Source organism: Apis cerana, linkage group LG12 (genome assembly GCF_029169275.1).
Source record: "Apis cerana isolate GH-2021 linkage group LG12, AcerK_1.0, whole genome shotgun sequence".
NCBI lineage: Eukaryota > Metazoa > Arthropoda > Insecta > Hymenoptera > Apidae > Apis > Apis cerana.
In genome coordinates, this window is record NC_083863.1 from 1,071,235 (window position 1) to 1,094,473 (window position 23,239).

Below are 23,239 nucleotides of genomic sequence, written 5' to 3' on the forward strand. Positions count from 1 at the left end.
TTTATGACTTTGAAATATGCCAGTCACACACGACTTTCTTTTTTAAAAATTACTTTTTTCCCTCAACTTTTAAACCCCTTCTTTTCTAAAGGCGTCAAATCTCTCGCCAATTCAACGAAAAAGACTAAAATCGACACAAACCCTGTCAAAAAGTTAATAGAATATTCTCCTTTGCAAAATAATCCTAAAAATTTATTGGAAACACTGGATATAAGGAATATTCAGATAGATCATTTACAAAATAAACGAGATTAATTTCTAAAAATCTTTTATCTCCCGTTTACGCGTTACAATTCTTTGAACGAATAGAATTACACAACAAGGCTTGTTTTAAACCAGACTGGCAAAAAGTTTGTTACAAGCAGTAATCTACTTTGAATTTTAAATTAGCTTGTCCAGAGAACCATATAACGGTAGATAATTCTAGGGATCTTAAGAATTAAATTCACGTTGGCCAAGAAGTATAGTATTTCACCCGATGGAAAATGATTAGAAGGAGCTTAATTTTTATTTTACTCTCAAAGAATTTTCAATTTGGACACGTTTTAATAATAGTAGCGAATTTCCACAATTAATCCACATTTCGTTTCGTTTAATTATAATTCACGCGCGTCATCCACATTTAAATCTAAATCTAAGTTGATCGCCGAGTAAATGCACAATAGTGATCTCAGATATGAACGGTAATTAACACACAAGAATTATTGCCGCGGTTTGGAGAAAGTGTACGCAATTAGTAACTATGGAAACGTTTAATTAAACTCGCATTCCCATTTTATGCCGGGGCAACGTTCATATTAATGGTAATAACACACAATCAACTTGAAAATGAGAACAAATTTCAATCTCTTTTTTTTTTGCAGCACGATCTTTATTTTAACAACTTTTCTTTCTTTCAAATTGGTTAAAAAAAATATACAGAAGAAATATTTTAATTCATCATATCAATTGATATCATTCTTGTTCGATCAATCGAGTTACATCGTTAATTTAAATAAATTTATATCATCACAGACTTATAAGCTACATGAGCTTTATTTCAAATTTATCAGGAATCGTCAATTTTTCTAAAATTCGAAAAATCTTTGAATTTTCACTTCCCAAGTTTAAACTCGTGTAAAAGAATCTTAGGATTTTTGTTATCAATTTAAATATATTTGATTTACTTTTTCTTAGCTTGTACTCGATAACAAACAATTAATGTTTCATATTCCATTAAAATATTAAAAAAAAAAAACATCTTAACTATCATTTAAACAATATTCACATTAATTCCTTTCATCCGTTTCGCTATATTTCGTCACGTTGTACAACTTAACCTAACCTAATAGAAAGAAAATTATTCGATATCGAATCTCACCTCGATACGTTGAGCTCGATTAATTCTCTTAGATTAATCATTAATTCGTTTCATCGCGATGATCTTGCCAGTGTAGGGAGAAAAGTCGGTCGATCGTTCAATTAACAAAGTTTTAATCGAAATTCCGTCACATAGGTTTAGACGAGTTAAGAATGCACAGGCGCCATTTGTATTGGCTGATCGACGCCAACTTCGGCCCCATTGTTTTACGGCACAAACGAGACTGATTGCAAGCCGGTCGTAATAGATGTACGTGCATAAAATTACCAACACCACAACCGCCAGGTTTCACCGTGACCGGTATGTAAAAGACACGCCGAATGGTCTAAATGCAAAGAACTGTAAAATCGTGTTGGCAACACTGATTATTCCACGCTCGGATGAAAAATCATCGAGCGTTTGATTTAAACACTAGCCGGGCCACGTGTTGCGCGAATTCTCGCCTTTCTCCTATCGTTTTCGTTTCTTATCACTTCGATTTTATGGCCGTTCGCCCGCCACGTACCTATCACGCTATTAATTCCCATCCGGGCGTAGATAATAATTCAACTAGGTTTCTCGCCTTGCCAATTTGTATCGAGTCGTGTAACTAGATTGTAAACATTATGCGGAGGTGACCGAACGAATTTCTACGTTTTTTGCGCTCTCTTTTTTTTCTTGACCAAGGTTGGACAAGCTGGATAGAAAATGTCGAACGGATAGGGATAGAAAAGGAAGAGGAGAAAAAGGCGAGAGTGAGAAGACTATTCGCGAAGAATACGTACGTATTTATTTGTTTATGTTTTTTGCCCTCTGTTTTTTCTTGACCAAGGTTGGACAAGCTGGATAGAAAATGTCGAACGGATAGGGATAGAAAAGGAAGAGGAGAAGAAGGCGAGAGTGAGAAGACTATTCGCGAAGAATACGTACGTATTTATTTGTTTACGTTTTTTGCCCTCTGTTTTTTCTTGAACAAGGTTGAACAAGCTGGATGGAAAATGTCGAACGGATAAGGATAGAAGAAGAAAAGGAGAAGGAATAGCTAGAGTGAGAAGATTATTCGCGAAATACGTATTTAGTTCGTATGTCAAATTGTAGACTGTTCAGAGAAATATGTCTGTTTATACGTGTTTTATATCGATATGGGTCGATATAAAGGAAAGAAAGAATGGAGAATAAAATTTGATTGGAAATTTTCTTTTTTTCGTGGCGAAACTTTTATATCGAAATATTTTAAACTTGATATTTCGTGAAATTATTATAATATGACGCTACAAGTGTTAACGTGTTCAGAAGCTCGAAAAATTTTTATTTTTGAACAATTTCACGGATAATTTGCACGAAATTATAACAATTTTAACGAGACTACATCGTGCTTCGAACGAACGAACAGTCGTACTTCAACTTCATTTGTTCGAATAATAAATCTTTTTTCTTTTTTTCTTTTTGTCCTCATAATATTCCAGTGTATTTTAAATTTGAGCGCAATTACAGCTCGTTACGTTGCACACCTCCTTTTTTTTTTCTACTCAGAAGTAAACGAATAAGTTTAAATTACTATTTAACGCAGTGCTTTCTACGCCACTATAATTACAACTCCGTTTTATTTTATTTTGCAATTTTCTCGCGCGTATTGTTACCCAGAAAGGTAACTGGAAAATTAAATTGAAGTTACATAGTTCACGCAACGGCCGATTAACTCTTTGTAATTAAAATTTTCCACGCTTATGTGGTGAAATATCCATCAAACTCAAAAGATTTTCCTCCCGTGTTCTAAAAATTATTTTAAAAATATCTCTCTCTCTCGGATTTCACTCCGAAGCCTAAAATTTGTTGAAAAATAATACTTCTCAATGATACGATCGTATTTTCGTTCTTGGAATCTTGGAAAGGATCGAAACGATGATAGAAATACACGATGCACAATGGACGCATGGAGCAACAAACTTAATTACCGATGACCTACGCACGAGATGACTAACGAGTTATGGAACAAAGACGCCCCCTCGAATTTTCATAGCGATACTAGGAGTGGACGAACTTTTGCGCGCACTCATCAGACTTCTAATTGGACAGTTGACTTTTTCCTCTTCTCTCCTCTCCCTCTCCTCCAGTTTTATCGAAAGCGATTGGATTCCAAAGGGTTTGGACTCTGCTCAATCTTGAATTATTTGAAGATAGAAGAAGGAAGCGTGTAAAACGTCGATTAATATTTGAGTAATCGTCTCTGTAAATGGTTCTAAGAACTGTGTGTGGGAGCTTTAAAATTTAAATTAAATTTCGATATCAATCTTAAAGGTAAATCCACAAGTAATTACAAGATCGTATTTTATAAATATGTAATATTCGTGGATACTTTTTTAAAATGGTGACAAGTAGATACAAATTAGAATTTGTAAATTAGGTTTTAAAACCTAAAAATGGAGAGGGAAAAGCAACTTTATTATTGAATTATTATTTCTTTTTTTTTTTAAAGAGAGAAAATTCTCTCTCTGAACTTCTTCCTCGACTTTAAAGAATTTTAGATTAGAAGTTCTCCGATGATTTTGTAACATCGAGCTCCTTCGTGAAAATCGTAATCAATTTACTGGAAATAGATAGCCAGGATGAAATGTATTTTTTCTCTTTTTTTTCTTTTCTATAATGAATTTAAATTATACGAATTATATTTACGAATTATTCGTAAGATAAAAATTATCATTTATACAGGAATCTCTTTAACACGAACGATGTTAAAAGCAGCATGAAATATTGATATTGACCGTCTTGTGCAAGCACGAGCAAAGGAATCCCTTGGTATGAGTAATGGTCCCGTGGAATAGAAGTGCAAGTTCTGCAGAAGTAGGAAGACTGGAAACAGGGTGCAACCAGGTGATAAACGTCAAATTTATATAGAACGTGAAATTTCTTACTTTTAAAATAACCGATTATCGAAACAAATGTTGAAACGAAAATATTTATATTTGTCTATATGTATATAATCGCAGAATAGGAATCACATTTATAATTCATAATATAAATTCGATTTAATAATATATTCAAATATTTTTAAAGGCGGAATTTTAAACGAATTAATTATCCATTTCGACCAATCAATTACGATTATTGTATAATAGTTTAATCAAAACTTGATTATGAATCACGACTGATCGAATTAATTAACCTTGTTATACAGTTAATGGCTTTAGTTAACATCCATCTCAGCATCCATCGATGAATTTTTTTAAAAATTCAAAAAGACGAGAATTAATCGAATCGCTGTATTTTTATCATGCTCTTTTTTACTACGTCTTTATGCAATTGCGGTTATTAACCTTTAAGCGCTCCAGGCCTTTTTCGCTCCGCGCGATTTTCTGTATCCGTGTGCACGCTCCATGATCGTAAACAATATACACAACACGACTCTTTCGGTAGTTATAAGCCCGAGTGCGACGAATTGCCCGTCCACGTTACGACGCAACGATTAAAGTATCGAGTAGCCAACCGAGTGGATCGTTGTTTCGTAGAGCGGTTATAATTGGGCCGAGAAAAATAAATTTCGTTATTTGTGCGTTGAAATGGTAGTGCGGTAATGGCACTTAAATATGATATTGTTTATTTATTGTATATACGTTAGAAATAATGCTGACAAGGTGTATTAATGTTTACTTAATACGGATAAGGCAAAATGCTTTACACTTTTTTTAACGAACCAACGTTCGGTGAATTTCTTAGCTAACCTAAAATGACTTAAACGTATAAAATATTTATATTCTAATGTTTTATGTATCTTTACACGTTACAAAGAGAGAAAATTTGTCGAATATTAAAGTCTGTATTGTTGTTTCCGTGCGATATTTTAATAATAATGTAATTGCATCACCTTTCTTACTTTATCGAGAGCAAGCCTTACAATTCCAATAAACGTTCTCGCATTATTCACCTATTATTCATATTTTCCGTTCATTCTTCTTACGTCAATTTCTTCTCTAGGAATCTACCTTCGTGAAGCGACACTTTAAAAAACCAGACATAAATAAATACTGTCGATCCGAATAAAAATCAAAAACCATTGGAGCGCAAAAATTTAACACATTTCGATATAAAAAGTATCTCTTTTCCCAAGTATTTTATCGAGAAAGAATATTAATATTACCTTCTTAAATAATTAAAAAATTCCAATGCGTATAACATTATAATCTTTCTTTCTGGAAATAAATTTTTCATTTCAATCATCTCAATCTCGTGACAAAATTGAATAGGAGAGAAAAAAAAAAAAAAAAAAGAAGGAGATCACGCGACGTTAATTATAATATCGTCTCCTCCTATTCCCGCGAATAGTGCACATTCACCGTGAAATTTCGTTATCCAAAGTTTTAATTATTCAGGGAAACGTGAGGAAGGGGCAGGGGTGTGTAAGAGCAGGTCTAGCCGATGGAGTTTCTTCCGCGATATCGTAGTCTCACGAGTGGCACGTGCCTGCTATTCCTCCCCCCCTCTGACAAAGTTTCACGCGGTAGTTCTGGCTCGGGTAAATACAATATCGTGGAGGGGGTAAATGAACAATTTTATCGGCATCAGGGGGAGGGGGAGCATTCCTCGAACGAATAATATCCAGTTACCCGGTATACTTTCGTGCACAGGAATTCTGTTCTTCTTCTTCTTCTTCTTATTCTTCTTCTAGAGATTTCCATGAGAAGGAAATATCGCTGTTTCGATCGTTTTATTACTCGATTTTGATTAAATTGTACTCACTTAAGTAAGAAGGATTATTTTGAAATCAGGCTATTTGTCAAAATTATTTCCCCGATTTATTAAATTATTAAGAAAAGAAGTAAAAAACGTATAAATATCAACCTTACGATAAAAACCTTTATTATTAGCCTCCCAAGTTGTTGATATATCTCCCTTTATTTCTTACCTGTGAACAAAAAAGAGAAAAGAATAATAATCGACGGTCTTAATTATAATACAATGCTATTAAAATAGCATATGTATCTCGTATAAATATATCTAATCATATATCATATCTTCTTGCGATTAAAAATAAAATTTCTATATCTTTCCATCACAGGTATATCACAATTTAAAAGGGAACACGTAGAGGAAGAAAATGCTTGACGATTGGCAATTATCCTTAATAATCGAAAAGGATGATCCCCGATCAGATGAGATATGCACGCTTTCCACGTTTACTCGTGGCGGGTGGTCGTGAATAATCGAGGACAAGTCGGATACACACACGATATGCACATTCGTCCGGTATTGTCGTCGAGAGCTGTCGCGTAGACAGTCGGTCGTTGAGAATCTTTGGCCCGTGGCCAATCGCATTCTTGGGAACTCTGCGTGCCCCTGAATAATATATTACCGATGGAAAGTCAGGTAGCGCGAATTGTCTTGGATAAAATATTACTACTGGGATGAGGACAAATAATAATATTTTTCTGAAATTCTCTCTTTTCTGTGTTTTAACTTTGCGCGACTATTTGTCGGTGTGATTGAAATAGTAATGCACAGGGGATGAAATTTTATTTTTATTCTCTTTCATATTAAATCCAGTAGGGGATTCTTCTTGACTACGCATTTGATCGAATTTTTCAATTATTTAATTTTGTAATTTTGTTACAGCACGTTTATAAGAGGTTTTTTTTTATTAAATAATTGTATTTTGGATATTAGAATTTATTCGATTCGATTGTTATTTTATTATTTCGATTATAATTGTGTCTAATCTAATTGAAGTAATTTCTTCGAATGAAAAACACAAAGTTGCCAAGTAATATGAAAATTCCCTTTTATAAACGCACTATAATTTGTCCTATAATTTTTATATAGCAGTTTGAATATTGTTTTGCCACGATTTACTTCTCCCTTGCTTTGTGTGTACAATGCACACTTTGTAAGTATATAAGTATAAGGTAAGACTTTGTAAGTCAAGTATTATTGGCGTGGTTAAGAGAGGAACAAAGGGAATATGTGTTGCATGTGGTTCTTTAAAGTCTGTACAGTGGTAATAACATTTGAACGTGAAGCTTTAGTTTGAAAAGGAAGATTATTCATAAGCGTACTCGTTTCATCCATCTTAAATGGCTACATCTCTGAAGAGGAATGCATGGATTTTTGTAATTTTTAAGACAAATTTTGTAACTACATTATATTTATAGTCTTAAATAATATTATTGGATTAATAAGAGTATAAATACTTTCTTTTAAAAATTTATTTAGAAAGTTTCATCAAGTATCTTTATTTACCTTGATTGTTATTCAGAAAACTTGAAAAGATTTTTTTCTTCTGGAATTTCTAAAATTATAGTATATTAAAAAATGGGAAGTATATTAAATTCATCATTTTATTAGAGTTTATATAATTATTCCATCAGTTCCAAAAATTTGAACAAATTTTTTTCTTCTGCAATTTTTAAAATTATAGTATATATAAAATGTGAGATATATTAAATTCATTTTGAGAATTTATATAATTACTCCATCAGTTCCAATCTTTACATATGTATATATCATTGAAATCAAGATTCAAAAGATACTAAATATTATTTAGTATTTATTATAAATAGAAAAAAGTATTTTTATTTTATTAAGTATTTTTAAATTTAATTATATCTTGATTGTTATTCAAAAAACTGGAAAAGATTTTTTTCTTCTAGAATTTTAAAATTATAATAAATTAAATAGTAAATTAAAACTAAATTTCAAACATGGAAATTAAAATTAAAAAATCGAAAATACCTGAGAAACTTAAATTACAATTTTTCCTAATTTCGTTAAATTTAAAATACAACAATCCCTTATTGGCACAAATTTGAACAAATTCCAAATAAACGTTTTACGGTTGTTATCGCGTTTGCGTTAATATTCGGTTACATTTTACACTCTCTGTGATGTTTTACCACAGATGTTTGTCGAATAATCGCGTTTAAATTGTAATGTCGTTGCAATACGCGACCACGGATGCGAGAAAACGAGCCGAAAACGTTCGTTCGTTCGTTCGTATGCATAGTTGGCGAACACCCGACGTAACAAAAGCGAATATTATAGTTGCGGTATACGTGATCCTGATTCTCATTCCCGATTTTCCCTCCTCCATTTATCTTCCATCGTTACTTCATTTTATTTTAACCATCTTTTCCTCGGCCATGCACGAAGAATTTATGGCAACCGCGACTACCGTGGGCCACCGAAATCGTTCCCTTTATGCAAGATGTCGAATCTAGAATACGAAATCAAAACCTTTGCATTTGTACCTCGCCTCTCAGCTATTCATCATTGGAAAAATATTATTGTTAGAGAAAGAAAATGGTAACAGTGATTCTAATATTTTTTTGAAAATCTGATTTTTTCATATTTTTACATTTATCTTCGAGATTATAGAAAATTGTTACGTGAAGTAATAGTTAATTCCAAAAATTAAGTAAATAAATATCGTTATATTTATTATTAAAATTTATCGAAATTTATTTCCAAGATAATATTTAAGGAATATAAGTAAAAAAAATTTATGATTATAATTCAAGAATCACTAATCTAGAATACTGAAAGAAAAAATTGAGATTAATTTAAACGTGTTTTATTATAGAAAAGTAGCACATCAAAATTCCATGAATTTATTATTTCAAGAATGTATATTTCTCCACGAACATACAAATAATCTTCCATGTACCAAAATGCACGTGAGATGCAAAAATAAATAGGTGACACAGATCTCTATTTAAATTCCGTATTCGTTAAAAAAATGTCCACAAATGTCTACTTGCACCAAATCAAAGTAGCTTAATAAAAGAAATTAAAAAAACTTCTCAACTAAACGGAGGCTTAAATGAAAGAGAAAATTATTAAATAAAGTGAAATAAATCTTATTTCTTTCTCGTGCATCCCATAAATTCAATCCCTTTTCATTTTATAAGATAAATTTGAGTGAATGAAAGGGTGAATGAAAATTCTGCAATTTCTTAATCCGTCACCACGCGTTACACTTTTCGTTTAAAGAAATTCCCGGTGTCTGACGTATTCCCCTAGATGCACTGCGTCTCAAGCGAAGAAATTTGCGGTCGGTCGTCGACACGGGGTAAAATCAGCCATTTGCATGCGCCCCTTGTGCTCCGCAGTTTATAACTCTCTCTCTCTCTTTCTCTCTCGGAGAGTTAACGACAAACATGATAGCACTAACAATTTTTGCTTCTCGCAAAGCACAAATACATTTTGGATTAATAAAATTTGTTGTTTGGATTAATTTTAATGTATAATCTCTTGTTTCGCTATTTTGTTTATTTTTCATTGAATTAATCGTCTATGAAAGAATGTATAAAATAATGTATGAATTTCGTTCGAACGCGAATTTCTATTAATAACTAAGAAAAATCGTAGTTAATTAAAATGAATAGAACCTCTCAATACCTCTCAATAGATTCGTATAAATAATACATATGAAATAATAATTAATAAATTAATAAATTCTAAAATTGATTCCTTTTATTTAAATATTTTTACTTTTTCATAAACTTCTACTAATTTCTAGAAAGATCATAATCAACGCGTTTAAAATAATCTCATCGTGTCTCAATGTATTTTTCTCGTTCGACAATAAACGGAATCTCGCCGTATCTTCCCGCCATTTTGAAGCATACGTGGGACGTCTTGGCGCATGCGCGGCGCGCATGCGCGAGCCAGATGTACCCATCGCCGACAACACGTTGTTGACGCGAAACTGGTATGAATATTTAGCAACGGATAAGGATTAAAGGTATCGTTTCAAAGAGCGTTAAACATAAAGAACGACGGTGGCAGACACAGTGCAATTAAAGAGAATCCCCGTACCCGTTTTGCACTCGTGCCTTAATGTAACGACGACTAGTCGGCTTAAGTTAATTTTCCGTGAATCGTTACGCGGGGCTTAACTTTAAATACCGAGGCTGCGCGAGTGGGATAAAAAGGAGAAGAGAAGAGAAGAGAGAGAGAGAGAGAGAATAACTTTGAAATTCTGATTTATGGCCGTCGTTGCGGAAAAGCAAGTGGAAAGGGGACAGGAGAAATTCTTGATGGTATTTGAGCAATACGTTTCACTTATTCCGTAATACTTTAATCCTTTGGTCGATTCAACCTCGTGTATAAAGCATATATAGGAATATATATATATATATATATTCTATTTCCTGCGCGTATTCTATTACTCAAAGGGTTTCCTCTCTCTTTCTCTCTTCTATTAACTGATGAACCAAGAGAAAAGAAAAGCGAAAGAAAGTGATTGATGTTCGTTATGCTGTCTATATCGGTGTATGCGTGCACGTGTTCCATTCCACGGTGGTATCGTTGGACACTTTTTATTCGAAATGAAAAGTAATTATATTAAATGAAAAGTATTTGTTTGGAAATAAATTTTTGGAAAATAAAGTAAAAGTTTTTCTTGTGCAAGAAGTATGAGAAGGAATATTAGACTTAAATTCTGGAGAAAAGTATTTTTATATTTTCGCGAAACGATACAAAACTCGAATCAAAATTTTGTTTTTAAAATAATGGTCGAATGTTTTAAAACTTAAAGCGTTTTAAGAAGCACGATCGAAGATTATTTCGAAGTGGAAATAATGATAAAAGTTATGGAAAGAACGAAAAAGGTAACGTGCTTCGAGGAAATGGAATACGAAGTCATAAAATTGTTATTATATTGGTGAATATATAGATAAAAACAAATATTTCAGTGATGTTGCAATTTTAATTAGCGCCATGTTGAGTATCCTGAGCGCGAAAGCAATTTGTTAATTATTTCTTACACCGGATTTTTGTTCGTTGCAAGAGTAACTCTCTTTGGCACAAAGGAATTCTTTGAACTAACAGTGAACGCTTTAAAACTAATACTCGTAATGTAATTTGCATATGGAATATCAACTACGTTTTACCCACAAAGAGTAACCATATCCGTACGGAGAACAGATTACCATAGAGAGAAATTTTCGAAAAAACTTTTTTTTCACTCGGTATAATAATACAGTTTTTTTAAATTTTAATTTAAATCAAAAATATGCTACGTGTATTCAAGATGCTGAGCACTTTTTAAAATTTCCTTCTTCGTTTTTATTAAATTGTTTATATGTAATATCAAAGATTTGTTATTTTTTTTTTTTTTGCATATTTGAAATTAAAAAGAGAGGAAGATTTTATTCAACGTTTATAATTGTTTAAAATTGTTAAAACTATGGAAAAGTTTAATTTAATTTAAATTTCATACACAGAGAGATTTATCGATCAATATGTATAAATACATGTGCATATGATACGTAAATTGTTTGCTACATGGAAAATTTAAAAACAAAAATATTGCGAAGACGAATGGCGCAGTGATTAATTTTTTGCTATTTTTCACTTTTTCATCGAGATTTCAGATTTTTCAAACGAATCATTTCATTTTTACAAATTCGAAGAAAATAATCATTATAATGTACAGATTCAAAATAAGAAGAACAAAACAAAATTATGGTCAAATTAAATTTAATTGTATACATCTTCTTTTAAAATCAGAGATGATAACAATAACAAAATCCAATTTACTCAAAACTTGAATGTATACGTTTAATGTTCGTAAAAGTGTACTTTTCTACTTTCAATTATTGTGCCTCATAAAGAATCTTTACATTGCCCATTACTCCAGTGTTACACTCGATTACACGCGTAATTGGCGTTTATTTTCAATTAAAATTGTGAAATAACTTTTTTTTTTCGAGTTTCGAAAAACGAAAAATCAATCTTATAGACCCTCTCCGCATCATTCAATTAAAAACGAGCATTAATTTATCATTATACTTTAGCTTCTTATTCATACTCTACTCTTTCCTTTTTCTTTCTCCACATGCAATCACATTGCTATATCGAACAAATTTTCTCAAGTATTCTGAAAAAATTTAACATCTTCTAATATTACAATAATATAATACAATTACAACAACATCTTTAATCATATGAACGCAATCACGTCCAAAATAATTTATATTTATATTTCCTTCTCCTTCCTTTTCTAGCCTCCTCCTCTTTTGAAAAAGGAGAGGAGCATTTGAAAAAAGACAGAGATTTCGTTTCGAAAAAGAGAGCGAGAGAGAGAGAGGTAATCGTGCGTCGAGGTGCAAAGTCAAGAACGCTCGAGGATTCGCGCCATTCTAGCGGAAGGTGCACAGATCGAGCGAAAGTAATTCCAGCGTGGTGCGCCACGGTGTTGCACACGGCAAATGGAGTAGGCAATTCATTAGGACTCGCCGTTCCTGGAATTTCTGCCTTGCTCCTCGCTCGTTACCCCTCCCCTCGCGATAAAGACGTCACAGCGTCTTGGCGTCCCACAATGCCATCCCCCCCTCCATCCGCGTTTCCGGTTCGATTCGGGCCAATGGAAATGGGTTTCGAGCTGGTCTCTCGTTCGAGACTTTTCTTTTATCGTGGCACGATGGGCGGTGGTAATGATTTTGCACGATCGCTTGGAAATTGTTGAAGTTTTTAATCTTTCCCCTCGAATCGTATTTAATCATTTTCTTCCATCGCTTCCTTTCTATCATTTTCTGAATGTTCTCTCGTCGAATGCCTTTCGAAATTTTTAATTTTTTCTCGTTCAATGGATTTCGATTCGATTCAAAGCAAGTGGGAATATGCTTCGACTGTTTCTTTTTTTACTTTCTTTCATCATTCGTTCGGTGAATATAATGATCGTTGTATCAATGCATTTTTAATTCAAATACGAATTTTTTTATTTTTTGAATTTCATACGTTCTGTGGATAAGGATAAAGGGAAGGGAAAAGAATGCAAGTCGCGCAACGTAACATTTTATATACAATATTTCAAAGGTGTATTCTCGTACTTGAAGATCACGAGAATGATCAGGAAAAGAGAAGGAAAAGAAATCAAAACTCTCACTACCTGCCTTGAAACTACTTGGCTTGTTGTCGGCAAATAGGAAAATTTCGAATCTGTTTAATCGAAGCGGGGAGCTCGAGAGCACGTTCGAAACGGTTCATATTTAACGAGGGAGCGGCGGAAACTGCCATAACACGCGCGCTCCACCATCTTGTTTCCCTTTATTTTCGCTTACTTTGCATTTTAACGAGGGAAGGATCTCGGTGGCGCACGGTCTCGCCACAGGTGAGAGACGCGAAACAAGACGGCGAGATGTAATTTTTCCGAGAAAGGAAGGAAGGCGGGAGAGCAATTCCAACCGACGACTTTTTCCTCTTCTTTCTCCCCTCCCCTTGCGAGCATAAACGAGTCTTTAGCGGTTTTTCGACCAAGGTTTTCCTCGAAGCGAGCTTCGAGCGCTTTCGCTTGTCTCCTTCGATAATCCAGAAAAAGGATCGTCTTCCAATCTTTTGGTTTTTTTTTTAATATATATATTAATAATACATCGAGGCGACTTTTAGTTCCAGTTTCCACCGCTCGGCGCGCCTCGATCGCATCCTCCTCGCGGTAAATTTAAAAAGAAAGATGGAACGATCGATCGAATATTTTCGATAAATACGATATGCAACGATCGTGACGAAAGAGAAAGGGTTGTTCAATCAATTTGGATAACAGAGATTAACAGTTCCAAATTAAATGCAAAGGAATTTTTGGATTTTTTTTTAATATATATATTAATAATACATCGAGGCGACTTTTAGTTCCAGTTTCCACCGCTCGGCGCGCCTCGATCGCATCCTCCTCGCGGTAAATTTAAAAAGAAAGATGGAACGATCGATCGAATATTTTCGATAAATACGATATGCAACGATCGTGACGAAAGAGAAAGGGTTGTTCAATCAATTTGGATAACGGAGATTAATAGTTCCAAATTAAATGCATCCGAAATTTCGAATATTCGAAACCTGTCAGAATATGGAATCGAAGAAAAATCGGGATACGCAGTTATGCGCCACGTTAAATCGGTTCTTTCCTCTTAATTAAGATGGAAATTACGTAAGTTTAATTAACATCGATAATCGATACTCGCCGCGTTTGACGCGCGGCGACAAAAGAGCGGCACGCGTGTGTCGAGTCGAGCACACGGATTCGTAGAACACGCGCGATTACACCCGCGTTAATTGTTCCGTGGAAACGATCCGTTCGATCGAGGCGAATGAAAAGAGGATAAACACCCCGCCTTCCTCCATCGAACGTAACTTTATCACGCCCCGAATTTCAATCGGGGAAACGATAAAACCCAATTTAAAGAAGCTTAAAGGAAACGCAAACACGACGATTTACCGGTTAATACAACGTAACAGCTACGTGCATCGGAGCTGTCCGTCGAGCGTCGAAAGGTGTGCATTATCCTGGACAATTTGCCTCGTAAATTCATCGCGGGTAAAATCATTCACGAGCTTGTTTTCTCGTCCCTCCAGGAGGAGGAGGAGGAGGAGGAGGGGAACACGATAATCGGTCGTTGAGCGCCTACGTAGGATCATCGATAATACCTGGACACGCGAAACGAGAGGAGGAGAAGGAGGAGGAGTTTGGTTTCTTCGGTTCGTTGACTTCCTCCTTGCGCTTTTTTCTTCTTTTTTTTCTTTTTTTCATTTTCGTTTCTCTCTTTCTTTTTTTTTAATCTCGTTTTCGATACGAGAGTCGTTTAAAAGGTTTCTGAAAACGTTCGTCGTATCGGGACGTTTTGCTTTCGTTTGGAGGGAAATATCGGGGCGAAGGAATAATATACCGGGTGGTTTATTAGAAAACGAACGAGTTTGAAAAGATGGATAATTACACGAAGACAGCACACGCGTTGATAGTTTTTATGAATGAGAATTTAGGTGTCGATATTTCAGGCGTGGAGTGGATATTATATTCGAAGCTTGGAAAATAGAAATTGCATATTGTGCTGTATCGCGTGTTTGATCTTTGCTTCGAAGATTTATGGGGGAAACGGAGATAGAGCTAGGACCAGAATGACGAGTCTAACTGCGTCCCACTCTCGGAAATTCAAACGCATCGGCTTTCTATTTTTCCCTCGCATATTTCATACCCAATCAAGATCAGGCGAAATGTAAATCGTAAATTTAAGATTTTAAATTTTTCCACGATTTATTATCCAGTTTTTATCTTTCTTTTTATTTTCTAATCAGAAACGTGTATATATATATATATATACTTTTAAAAATATTCTTCGAAAACGAAAAGAAAAAAAAACTCTCCAAAATCATCTCTTGATCATCGTTTCTCCCCCAATATATCCAGTCACGTCGGTTCGAGTCTCGCCCCAACTTTTCCATTTCGTCGATTTCTCGGTTAATTTGAGTCGATTGGATCGCATATCGAGATTCGACAGACTTTTGTTCTTTTTGCCATCCAGTCACGTCGGTTCGTTCCTAGTCTCGAGAAGACACACACACCCGGTATACAAACCCTGAGAGAGCAGAGCTAAAGCGCGTGGGAGACGCGACGTCTGACCCTGTATCACGTTTTGATAAAAAGAACACGCGTTATCGACAGGTACGTCGGCATAACTAACGTACCTTCTACTGCCTCGGCTAAAGTAAATTCTCGAGCGTGGATACGATAGGTGTTATTCGGTAAGAGGACACGGGGACACTGTTTCGTTATCGTACGTGCCATTTATACGACGTTTATCCGTTGTTCGCCTTGTCTTTTATTTGCTTTGCGATTTAAGTTTGCGTAACGTGCATTTGCATAACACGAGTTGTGTATTAAGATGTGAATCAGAAGGGGAGGGGGAGGAAGGAGCGAGTGAATTATTTGGATAAACGTTGTTTTTTCAATTCGTGGGTATCTTTTTTTGTTTCTCGTTCGAAAGGAGTCGAGTCGAAGATAAATAGATAAATTTTTAAAAAGTTTCGTTAATCTCGTGAGATCAATATTCGAAAATTTAAGTTTAAATTTATGTTGGTAAAATATCGAATTTTTTTTATATTAAAAGATTTTGATTATACCCTCGATTTTATCGTAAGACAATAATATAATTATGATTAATAAATTTCTCTTCGTCTGACAAACGAAACTTATCCGAACGTGAATAGAACAAATTGAAAACACGCTCAATTTCCATCCTCAATAACATCCTCAATTTCTTATCACCACCAACCTTTCCAAGATCGTCGGATATTAAACCACAGTCTACAGCGGTCGCCCAGTTGATTCTGAGCTCGAGTCTTGCACTTCCCGGGATTACCTCTTTGCGGTCCGACAATATTCCAGGGTAGTTTCCTTGGGCCAGTGGTTGGATATTTGGCAGGTACCCTGCCAGGATACACACTATTTCACTTCCAAAGTATCCGAGCGCAAGGAACAACCCAAGTACTTACTCCCCTACGACCATGGGGCCAACTAACTCGCAAGTAGATTACAGAACCTCTGCCCAGGCCAGATTCCAATGTCGCTAACGCTGTGCAGCGTTAAGGGGAGAAAGAAGAGGCACCAGCCTCTCCAGCGATAGAAAATGAACTTCACCAAAACGGAATCTCCAAAGAAATATGGGAATTTAAAAACTAATTTTTTAGGGTTGTGAAAGAATATCCGCCCAATTTGCCCACGAATTTCGTTACACTTCCTATTATCGAACCTGATTCCATTACCATCCCTCCCCCTAAGGTGTCACTCACGAGCGAGATGACGAAACCAGCCCATCCCAAAGTGCCCCTCACCCAGGCGAGGAATCTCACAAACGAAACCAATTTCTCGGCCCTCAATCGCATCCCCTCCGGTGTGTACTCCACCGAGAGCGCTCTCCCTCTTCGTGTTCAGATTTGCCGACGGGAATCGGCCGTTCAACCAGGTAAACGAAGCCAAGGAAAGGAGATCCGTTTTCGCTCGAAAGAGCCGATCATTTCTTTCTCTCGATGAGGCTGATTTCGAAAATCCGGCGATAAATCTGCAAGATGCTCTTTGCTTCTTTTTCTGTTCTCGGGGAGGGGAATTTATGCTCCTCTTCATTCCCATTCCGGGGAAATCGAATTTGAGGTTGTTGAGATATTGATAGTCGAGTATTTGGGAGGAGTGGTGCCCTCTGGAGAATTGTGGAGAAAGTTTTGTTGAATGAATTAATTGGTGTTAATGAGAGAGTTTTTAAAAGATTGTATTTTTTTTTTTATTATATCGTTCTAGTTTTTGGGAATCTCTTAAATTTTGTTAAATTTTATGTTATGTTATAAATTTATACATGTGATGGGTCGATTGTAATTGGACATCTGACCGAATATCTTATTTTTGTTAAATAATTTTAACATAATCGATCCAGATCACTTTTCATTCATTTATGAATTATAAATTATTTCATTTCACGGTATTTGAATTTTCTTGTGAAAGAAAGACTCGATATTTATATTTTATTTCGAAAGAGATTGAAATATTGTTAAACAATTTTAATAATCCTTCTTTATTAAATTTGACGATAAGGATGATTGATGCTTTTGAGATTTTTTGGAAAAAGTATGATTTCAATATGCACTTTTCATTCATTTATGAATTATAAATTATTTCATTTTATTTGAATTTTCTTGTGAAAGAAGGACTCGATATTTATATTTTATTTCGAAAATTTGAGATTGAAATTTTGTTAAACAATTTTAATAATCCTTTTTTATTAAATTTTTTATTAAATTTGATAAGAATGATCGTATCGATGCTTTTGAGATTTTTTGGATAAAATATAATTTTAATGTACCAACAATCGAACCAGGTCACTTTTCATTCCTATCTATAAATTACAGATAATTTTATTTTACAATATTTGAATTTTGAAAAATTTTGAAAAATTGTTACTTTTTTATCAAATTTTATTCGGCATTTAATAGATATCGGTGCCATAGATATTTTCAAAATCGAAATAAGTATTTCTGATATTTCTCGAAAAATAAAACAAAGATTTTACCCAAATGCAATGTTCATTCTCGCGAAAACAAAGAAAAATTTTACCTGGCAAACACCTGACTGTTACATACTGACATTGACGTCTCGTGACACACACGTGGCTAGTTCACGTCACGTTTTGCATTCCAAAAAAAAAAAAAGAGAAAATGGAAATGCCAAAAAGAACGAGACATCTACATTCATAAATGTATCTCTTCTTTCAAAAAATTTTTTTTTCTAATTCTCAACTTACAACTTATTTTTCGTCCCAATAAAAAATTACTATTTACTATTTACACTTTTTTCATTAATCTCATCTTTATCTCACAAAATTAAATAGCAAGTAGATAAATGTTATCGCGTGTAACTGATACTACTACTCAATTCGCTATTTATATTAAACCGAGCTCAATTCTCAGCTCAATTCTCGTTCAATAAATCGATTGATTTACTCTTTATTTAAAAAAAATGCAAAATCGTGTCTTTGCGTTTATAGTTTCCTTGTGCTTTCTTCCTCTGCTGCCGATCAACGAGGCATCTGCGGAGATCGAAAATGTGTCAGACGAATCTACAAAGTACGAGAAATCGATTTTTCAAGGAAATGATGAAAATAATGGAGAATCATCGAACGAAACGTGGAATAATTTATCAGAGGCAACGGGGCTGAACGAAGATAGAAGCAATCGTGACAAGGGTGAGGAAGAAAAGGAAAACATCCTGACAAGCGTCGATGATGATAATTATGAAGCACGATGTAAGGAAGAAATCGCGGTTTCCCATCTATCTGGTAGAGTTGATGGAAAATATACGAGATGTAATAAATTTTGGATGAATTCTAAAGATATTTTTTTTTAATTGAAAACTTCTTTTTTGATTTTATGCTGAAATGTTAAACGACTATAATATCATTATACTATATATTATATTATATCTGAAGGATATTTTTCTTAATTGAAAACTTCTTCCTTGATTTTATGCTGAAATATTAGATGACTATAATGTCATTATACAATATTTGTATTATATCTGAAGGATATTTTTCTTAATTGAAAAATTCTTTCTTGATTTTATGCTGAAATGTTAGATGACTATAATGTCATTATACAATATTTGTATTATATCTGAAGGATATTTTTCTTAATTGAAAAGTTCTTTCTTGATTTTATGCTGAAATGTTAGATGACTATATATTAAATCATTATATAAGTTGTATTATATCTGAAAGATATTTTTTTTAATTGAAAAGTTCTTTCTTGATTTTATGCTGAAATATTAGATGACTAATGTCATTATACAATATTTGTATTATATCTGAAGGATATTTTTCTTAATTGAAAACTTCTTTCTTGATTTTATGCTGAAGTGTTAGATGACTATATATTAAATCATTATACAAGTTGTATTATATCTGAAGGATATTTTTTTTAATTGAAAACTTCTTTTTTGATTTTATGCTAAAATGTTAGATGACTAATGTCATTATACAATATTTGTATTATATCTGAAGGATATTCTAAGAAAAACGAAAAAAGGAAATATATAAAAATTGCTCGCAACTTATTTATCTGTTTATAAGCGATTGAAGTTTTTCTGTCTTCTCTCTTATCTAACTTAACTTGTTTAGAAATAATATTTATATTTTTACAGTAGCAATCAACATTTTGCATTTTGTTTTGGCCTTTTAAAATTAATTAATACTCTTTCCACGAAATTTTGATAATTTTCGATACGATTAATTATCGATGTTAATGTTAAAATTCGAACCTGGATGAACCTTATTTTGTTTTATCAAACTGACGTTTCATAAATATTTAATTTCTTAAGAAATAATATAATCAGATTCTTGAATCTTAAACGATGATTGTCACAGTAAAAAAAAAAACTATAATATCCATTTTTACTTTTAAAATATTTTTCTGAAACCTCGTTCAATGAATGAAAACTGTTCCACGCAGTTCTGCGCGATAAAATAATTGATTAATCGACTTGTGTTCTTCACAGATCCCAATTCACGGGTCCATCAAGTTCGGTGCTCGGATTACGTGTTGACGGAGGAAAGATTGAAAGAGATCAGATCAGAGTTCGTGTACTGGTTCTTCGAGGACGATTATCTGGAGGAAATCCAAGCCTGGACACCTCAAACGACCAAGAATTTCAGTTTTCAACTGCCCTTCTTCGGATTCAGATTCAATTACACCAGAGTAAGTTGTCCCTCTCCTCCTCGTCCATTCGAGTTTTCGAAATAACAACTTGAGATGATCTTCGAAATTATTATTTTTTTCCAGCTCTTGAGATTTAATCTTTTCAAAACAATGTCATTTTTTATTACGATTTATTTATAAATTATACATGCAAATGACGTATAATTAAATATATAAAATCAACATTGCGTTTGATTTAATGCAAATATAGAAAAAAATATAGAAAAACTTTTTCGAAAATTATTATTCGTTTCTTATATATTTCCACAGATTTCACGTGAATTTGTTTATGAGAAAAATTCGACTCTGTATTTTTCTTTCCATTCACGATCGCGACTTTGCGTTTCATCGCGAAAAAAAAATAACCAGATTACTTTCCGAACATATATCTTTCACTTGTCTCTCGAGCGTTGATAATTCGACAATCGTTCGATTATTATAAAAATAAAATCCTTTCCAGGTATCGGTGAACGGTTACTTAGAGTTCACCGACCCTCCAGAACGTTACACGTACCCCCTCGTGTTCCCGGTCAGACGTTGGCCGAAGGAGAACGACCCCAGTTTCATAGGGATATTTTTCAGCAAATGTCGTATAGGGAAAATACGGTCGACGGACAGAGACCGGAGAAAGCCAGGTGTATACTTTAGGTATAATATAAAAATAAAACTGACCGATGAAAAGAATGTAAATAAAATTTTACATCAACGCTTGATCGAGCCACTTTTGAATAATTCGTCGCGAAATTTTTAGGATCGAACGAGATTTACGAACGAGGAAAGACCAATTGGGAGTCGAGATGCGCGAGCGTCTCAAGTGGGACGTTCGGGAGGGTACGGGGGCGGGGGCCTTCGTGCCGAAACACGCGATCACCGTCACGTGGAAGAACGTATCGTTCATAGGTGGCGTCGACAATTCTCTTTACACCACCAACACTTTCCAGATGGTGCTAGCGACCGACGAGGCGAGCACGTACGCGATGTTCAATTACGTGGACGTCGAATGGACCAGTCACACGGAGGCCGGTGGCGACACTGTGCACGGCGATGGCGGTATTTCAGCATTCGTAAGTTTACGTTATTTGTATTGCATTTCCTGAACATTAAGATTGAAAATCGTCGAACGAATCATTAAGATGGAGATTTGTTAATTTTTCGAGCAGGCTCTTTTCTTGAATCATTTTGTTAGATTTTTGTGTATGCCGTTTCTTTGATTTTTAACTCCTCTCTTCGATGGATTTCTCGGCTAATTTAAAATGATTTCGCAAATACTTTTATATCATATTTTAATTTATCTTTACACGCGAAGAAAGAAAATATGCTTCTATTTTCCCTCTCTCCATCAATTTCTTAACGAATAGAAATAATTTCGTTATCCAATAACGAAAAACCAAGCTCATCTTCGCTCCAACTAATTTCATTGCAAGCTTACAAAATTGAAAAACTTTGAAAATAATATTCCTATTCCGAAATGTAGTTCGATATCACGGTCCAATTTGAGATCCACGCTTTGCAAGACTATAGGTGAACAGTTTAGGAATCCGTGAAGCGATGTTTTAAAGAAATCAAACGCAAATAAATATTCGCAGTTCGGTCCAAGAAGAGAGATCACCAAGTTAATTCTTAAACGAGATTTTAAGCAAGTGTTAAGGAGCCTTTCTTCTAAGAAATTTTCAAAATTGAATCAGCCATCATAGTGCTATATTTTTATTTTATATCGTGCAAATGTAGAAATTTTGGAAGAATTTTAACCCGTTTTGAAATATCTTTATTAATTAATCACGAATTTAATATAACATCATCCGATTCTTTCAGGTTGGTTTCAACGCCGGAAACGGCACAGGAAGCTACGAGTACGAGCCTTACTCTCAAACGCCGCACATACGTGATCTAACCAGAGGAGGATGGGTAAACGGTTTTCCAGGACGACACATGTTCAAGATAGACGAAAAAATAATTCCTGCAATTTGCAGCTAATTGTATATTATAAAATTACAATAAAGATTTTAAAAGCTGTTTATGAATAGAGAAATAACTGGCTGGTGCACACAACTCTTTCCTAACTTAAAATAAATCTCGATACAATTGTTGCGATTTTCAATTAATTGATAAATCGAACATTTGCTACGTTTTACCAAATTTTATTCACGAAGCAGCCATTCTGAATTTATTTTGAGATTTTGAGATAATTTATTTCGAGAGATCTTCGTGATTCCAAGTTTTATTGAATAGAAAGAAATATCATTAATGACTTCTTCCAAAGAATAACTACAATATAATTTAACCAAACCTTTAAATTTCTTTTCTTGATTGATTATCGACGAGATTTCGGAAAAATTATCATTATTTTTAATTAATTTCACTCATCCGTGTGCAATATAATTTACACCTACTCTTCTGCTGTATAAAATATTCATTGCACGCTATCGTTACAATCTCTGTAACATAATGATGTTACTCGACGGAAAAGAATTCCATTCCACACAAATTGTACCATCTCTGGACCTCCCAATCCCCCTACAAAATCAACAAAATCCTAACTCTCCAATTCGAAAACGCAAAGCTTAAAAATACCTCCTCCTCCAACTCTCGACCACTGCGAAAAATCAGAAAAATAAAAATACCCCCTCCCCGCGATTCCGTGGTAAAAATTCGGGGGGGGAGGGGGAGGGAATCCGTCTCGAAATTCAGAAAACGGCGTAAGAAGCGGTTCAGAAGCGTCGGTTGGTGATACATCGGCGCACGAGGGAGGGGAGGGTCGAAGACGGAGGTCGGCGCGAATCGATATATCGACACGGGCCATTTTTCCCTCCCTCTATAAATAGCCGAACGACGGACACTAGGTTCCTAGATTACACGTGTGTACACGGTGTGTGCCAAGTGTGGTGCGCGCCACCAGCCAGC

The 23,239-nt window shown here is 34.4% G+C and overlaps 2 protein-coding genes across 24 annotated transcripts in view; one reads left to right on the top strand and one right to left on the bottom strand.

Annotated features, from left to right (window-relative positions):
• Nucleotides 1-23,239, bottom strand: part of LOC107992684 (collagen alpha chain CG42342) — a 194,021-nt gene that overhangs the window by 97,413 nt on the left and 73,369 nt on the right. The gene's annotated exons all lie outside the window — the stretch shown is intronic.
• Nucleotides 18,504-22,367, top strand: LOC107993294 (protein mesh-like). Of its 4 annotated transcripts, none has more exons than XM_062083223.1 (5): nt 18,504-18,891; nt 20,139-20,338; nt 20,799-20,986; nt 21,090-21,402; nt 22,151-22,367. In XM_062083223.1, the coding sequence occupies exons 1-5, from the start codon at nt 18,606-18,608 to the stop codon at nt 22,310-22,312; spliced, it is 1,149 nt and encodes a 382-aa protein (XP_061939207.1). In that variant the 5' UTR covers nt 18,504-18,605; the 3' UTR covers nt 22,313-22,367. The 4 variants fall into 4 exon arrangements, with proteins under 4 accessions (XP_061939207.1, XP_061939206.1, XP_061939208.1 ...); XM_062083222.1 differs by having other exon boundaries at nt 18,532-18,924; XM_062083224.1 differs by having other exon boundaries at nt 18,537-18,831.

Coding starts and splice junctions, on each gene's coding strand:
- LOC107993294 (XM_062083221.1), top strand. CDS start 18,606: ATGCAAAATCGTGTCTTTGCGTTTATAGTTTCCTTGTGCTTTCTTCCT. Junction 18,952..20,138: donor TGATGGAAAATATACGAGAT/GTAATAAATTTT, acceptor TGTTCTTCACAG/ATCCCAATTCACGGGTCCAT. Junction 20,339..20,798: donor TCAGATTCAATTACACCAGA/GTAAGTTGTCCC, acceptor AATCCTTTCCAG/GTATCGGTGAACGGTTACTT.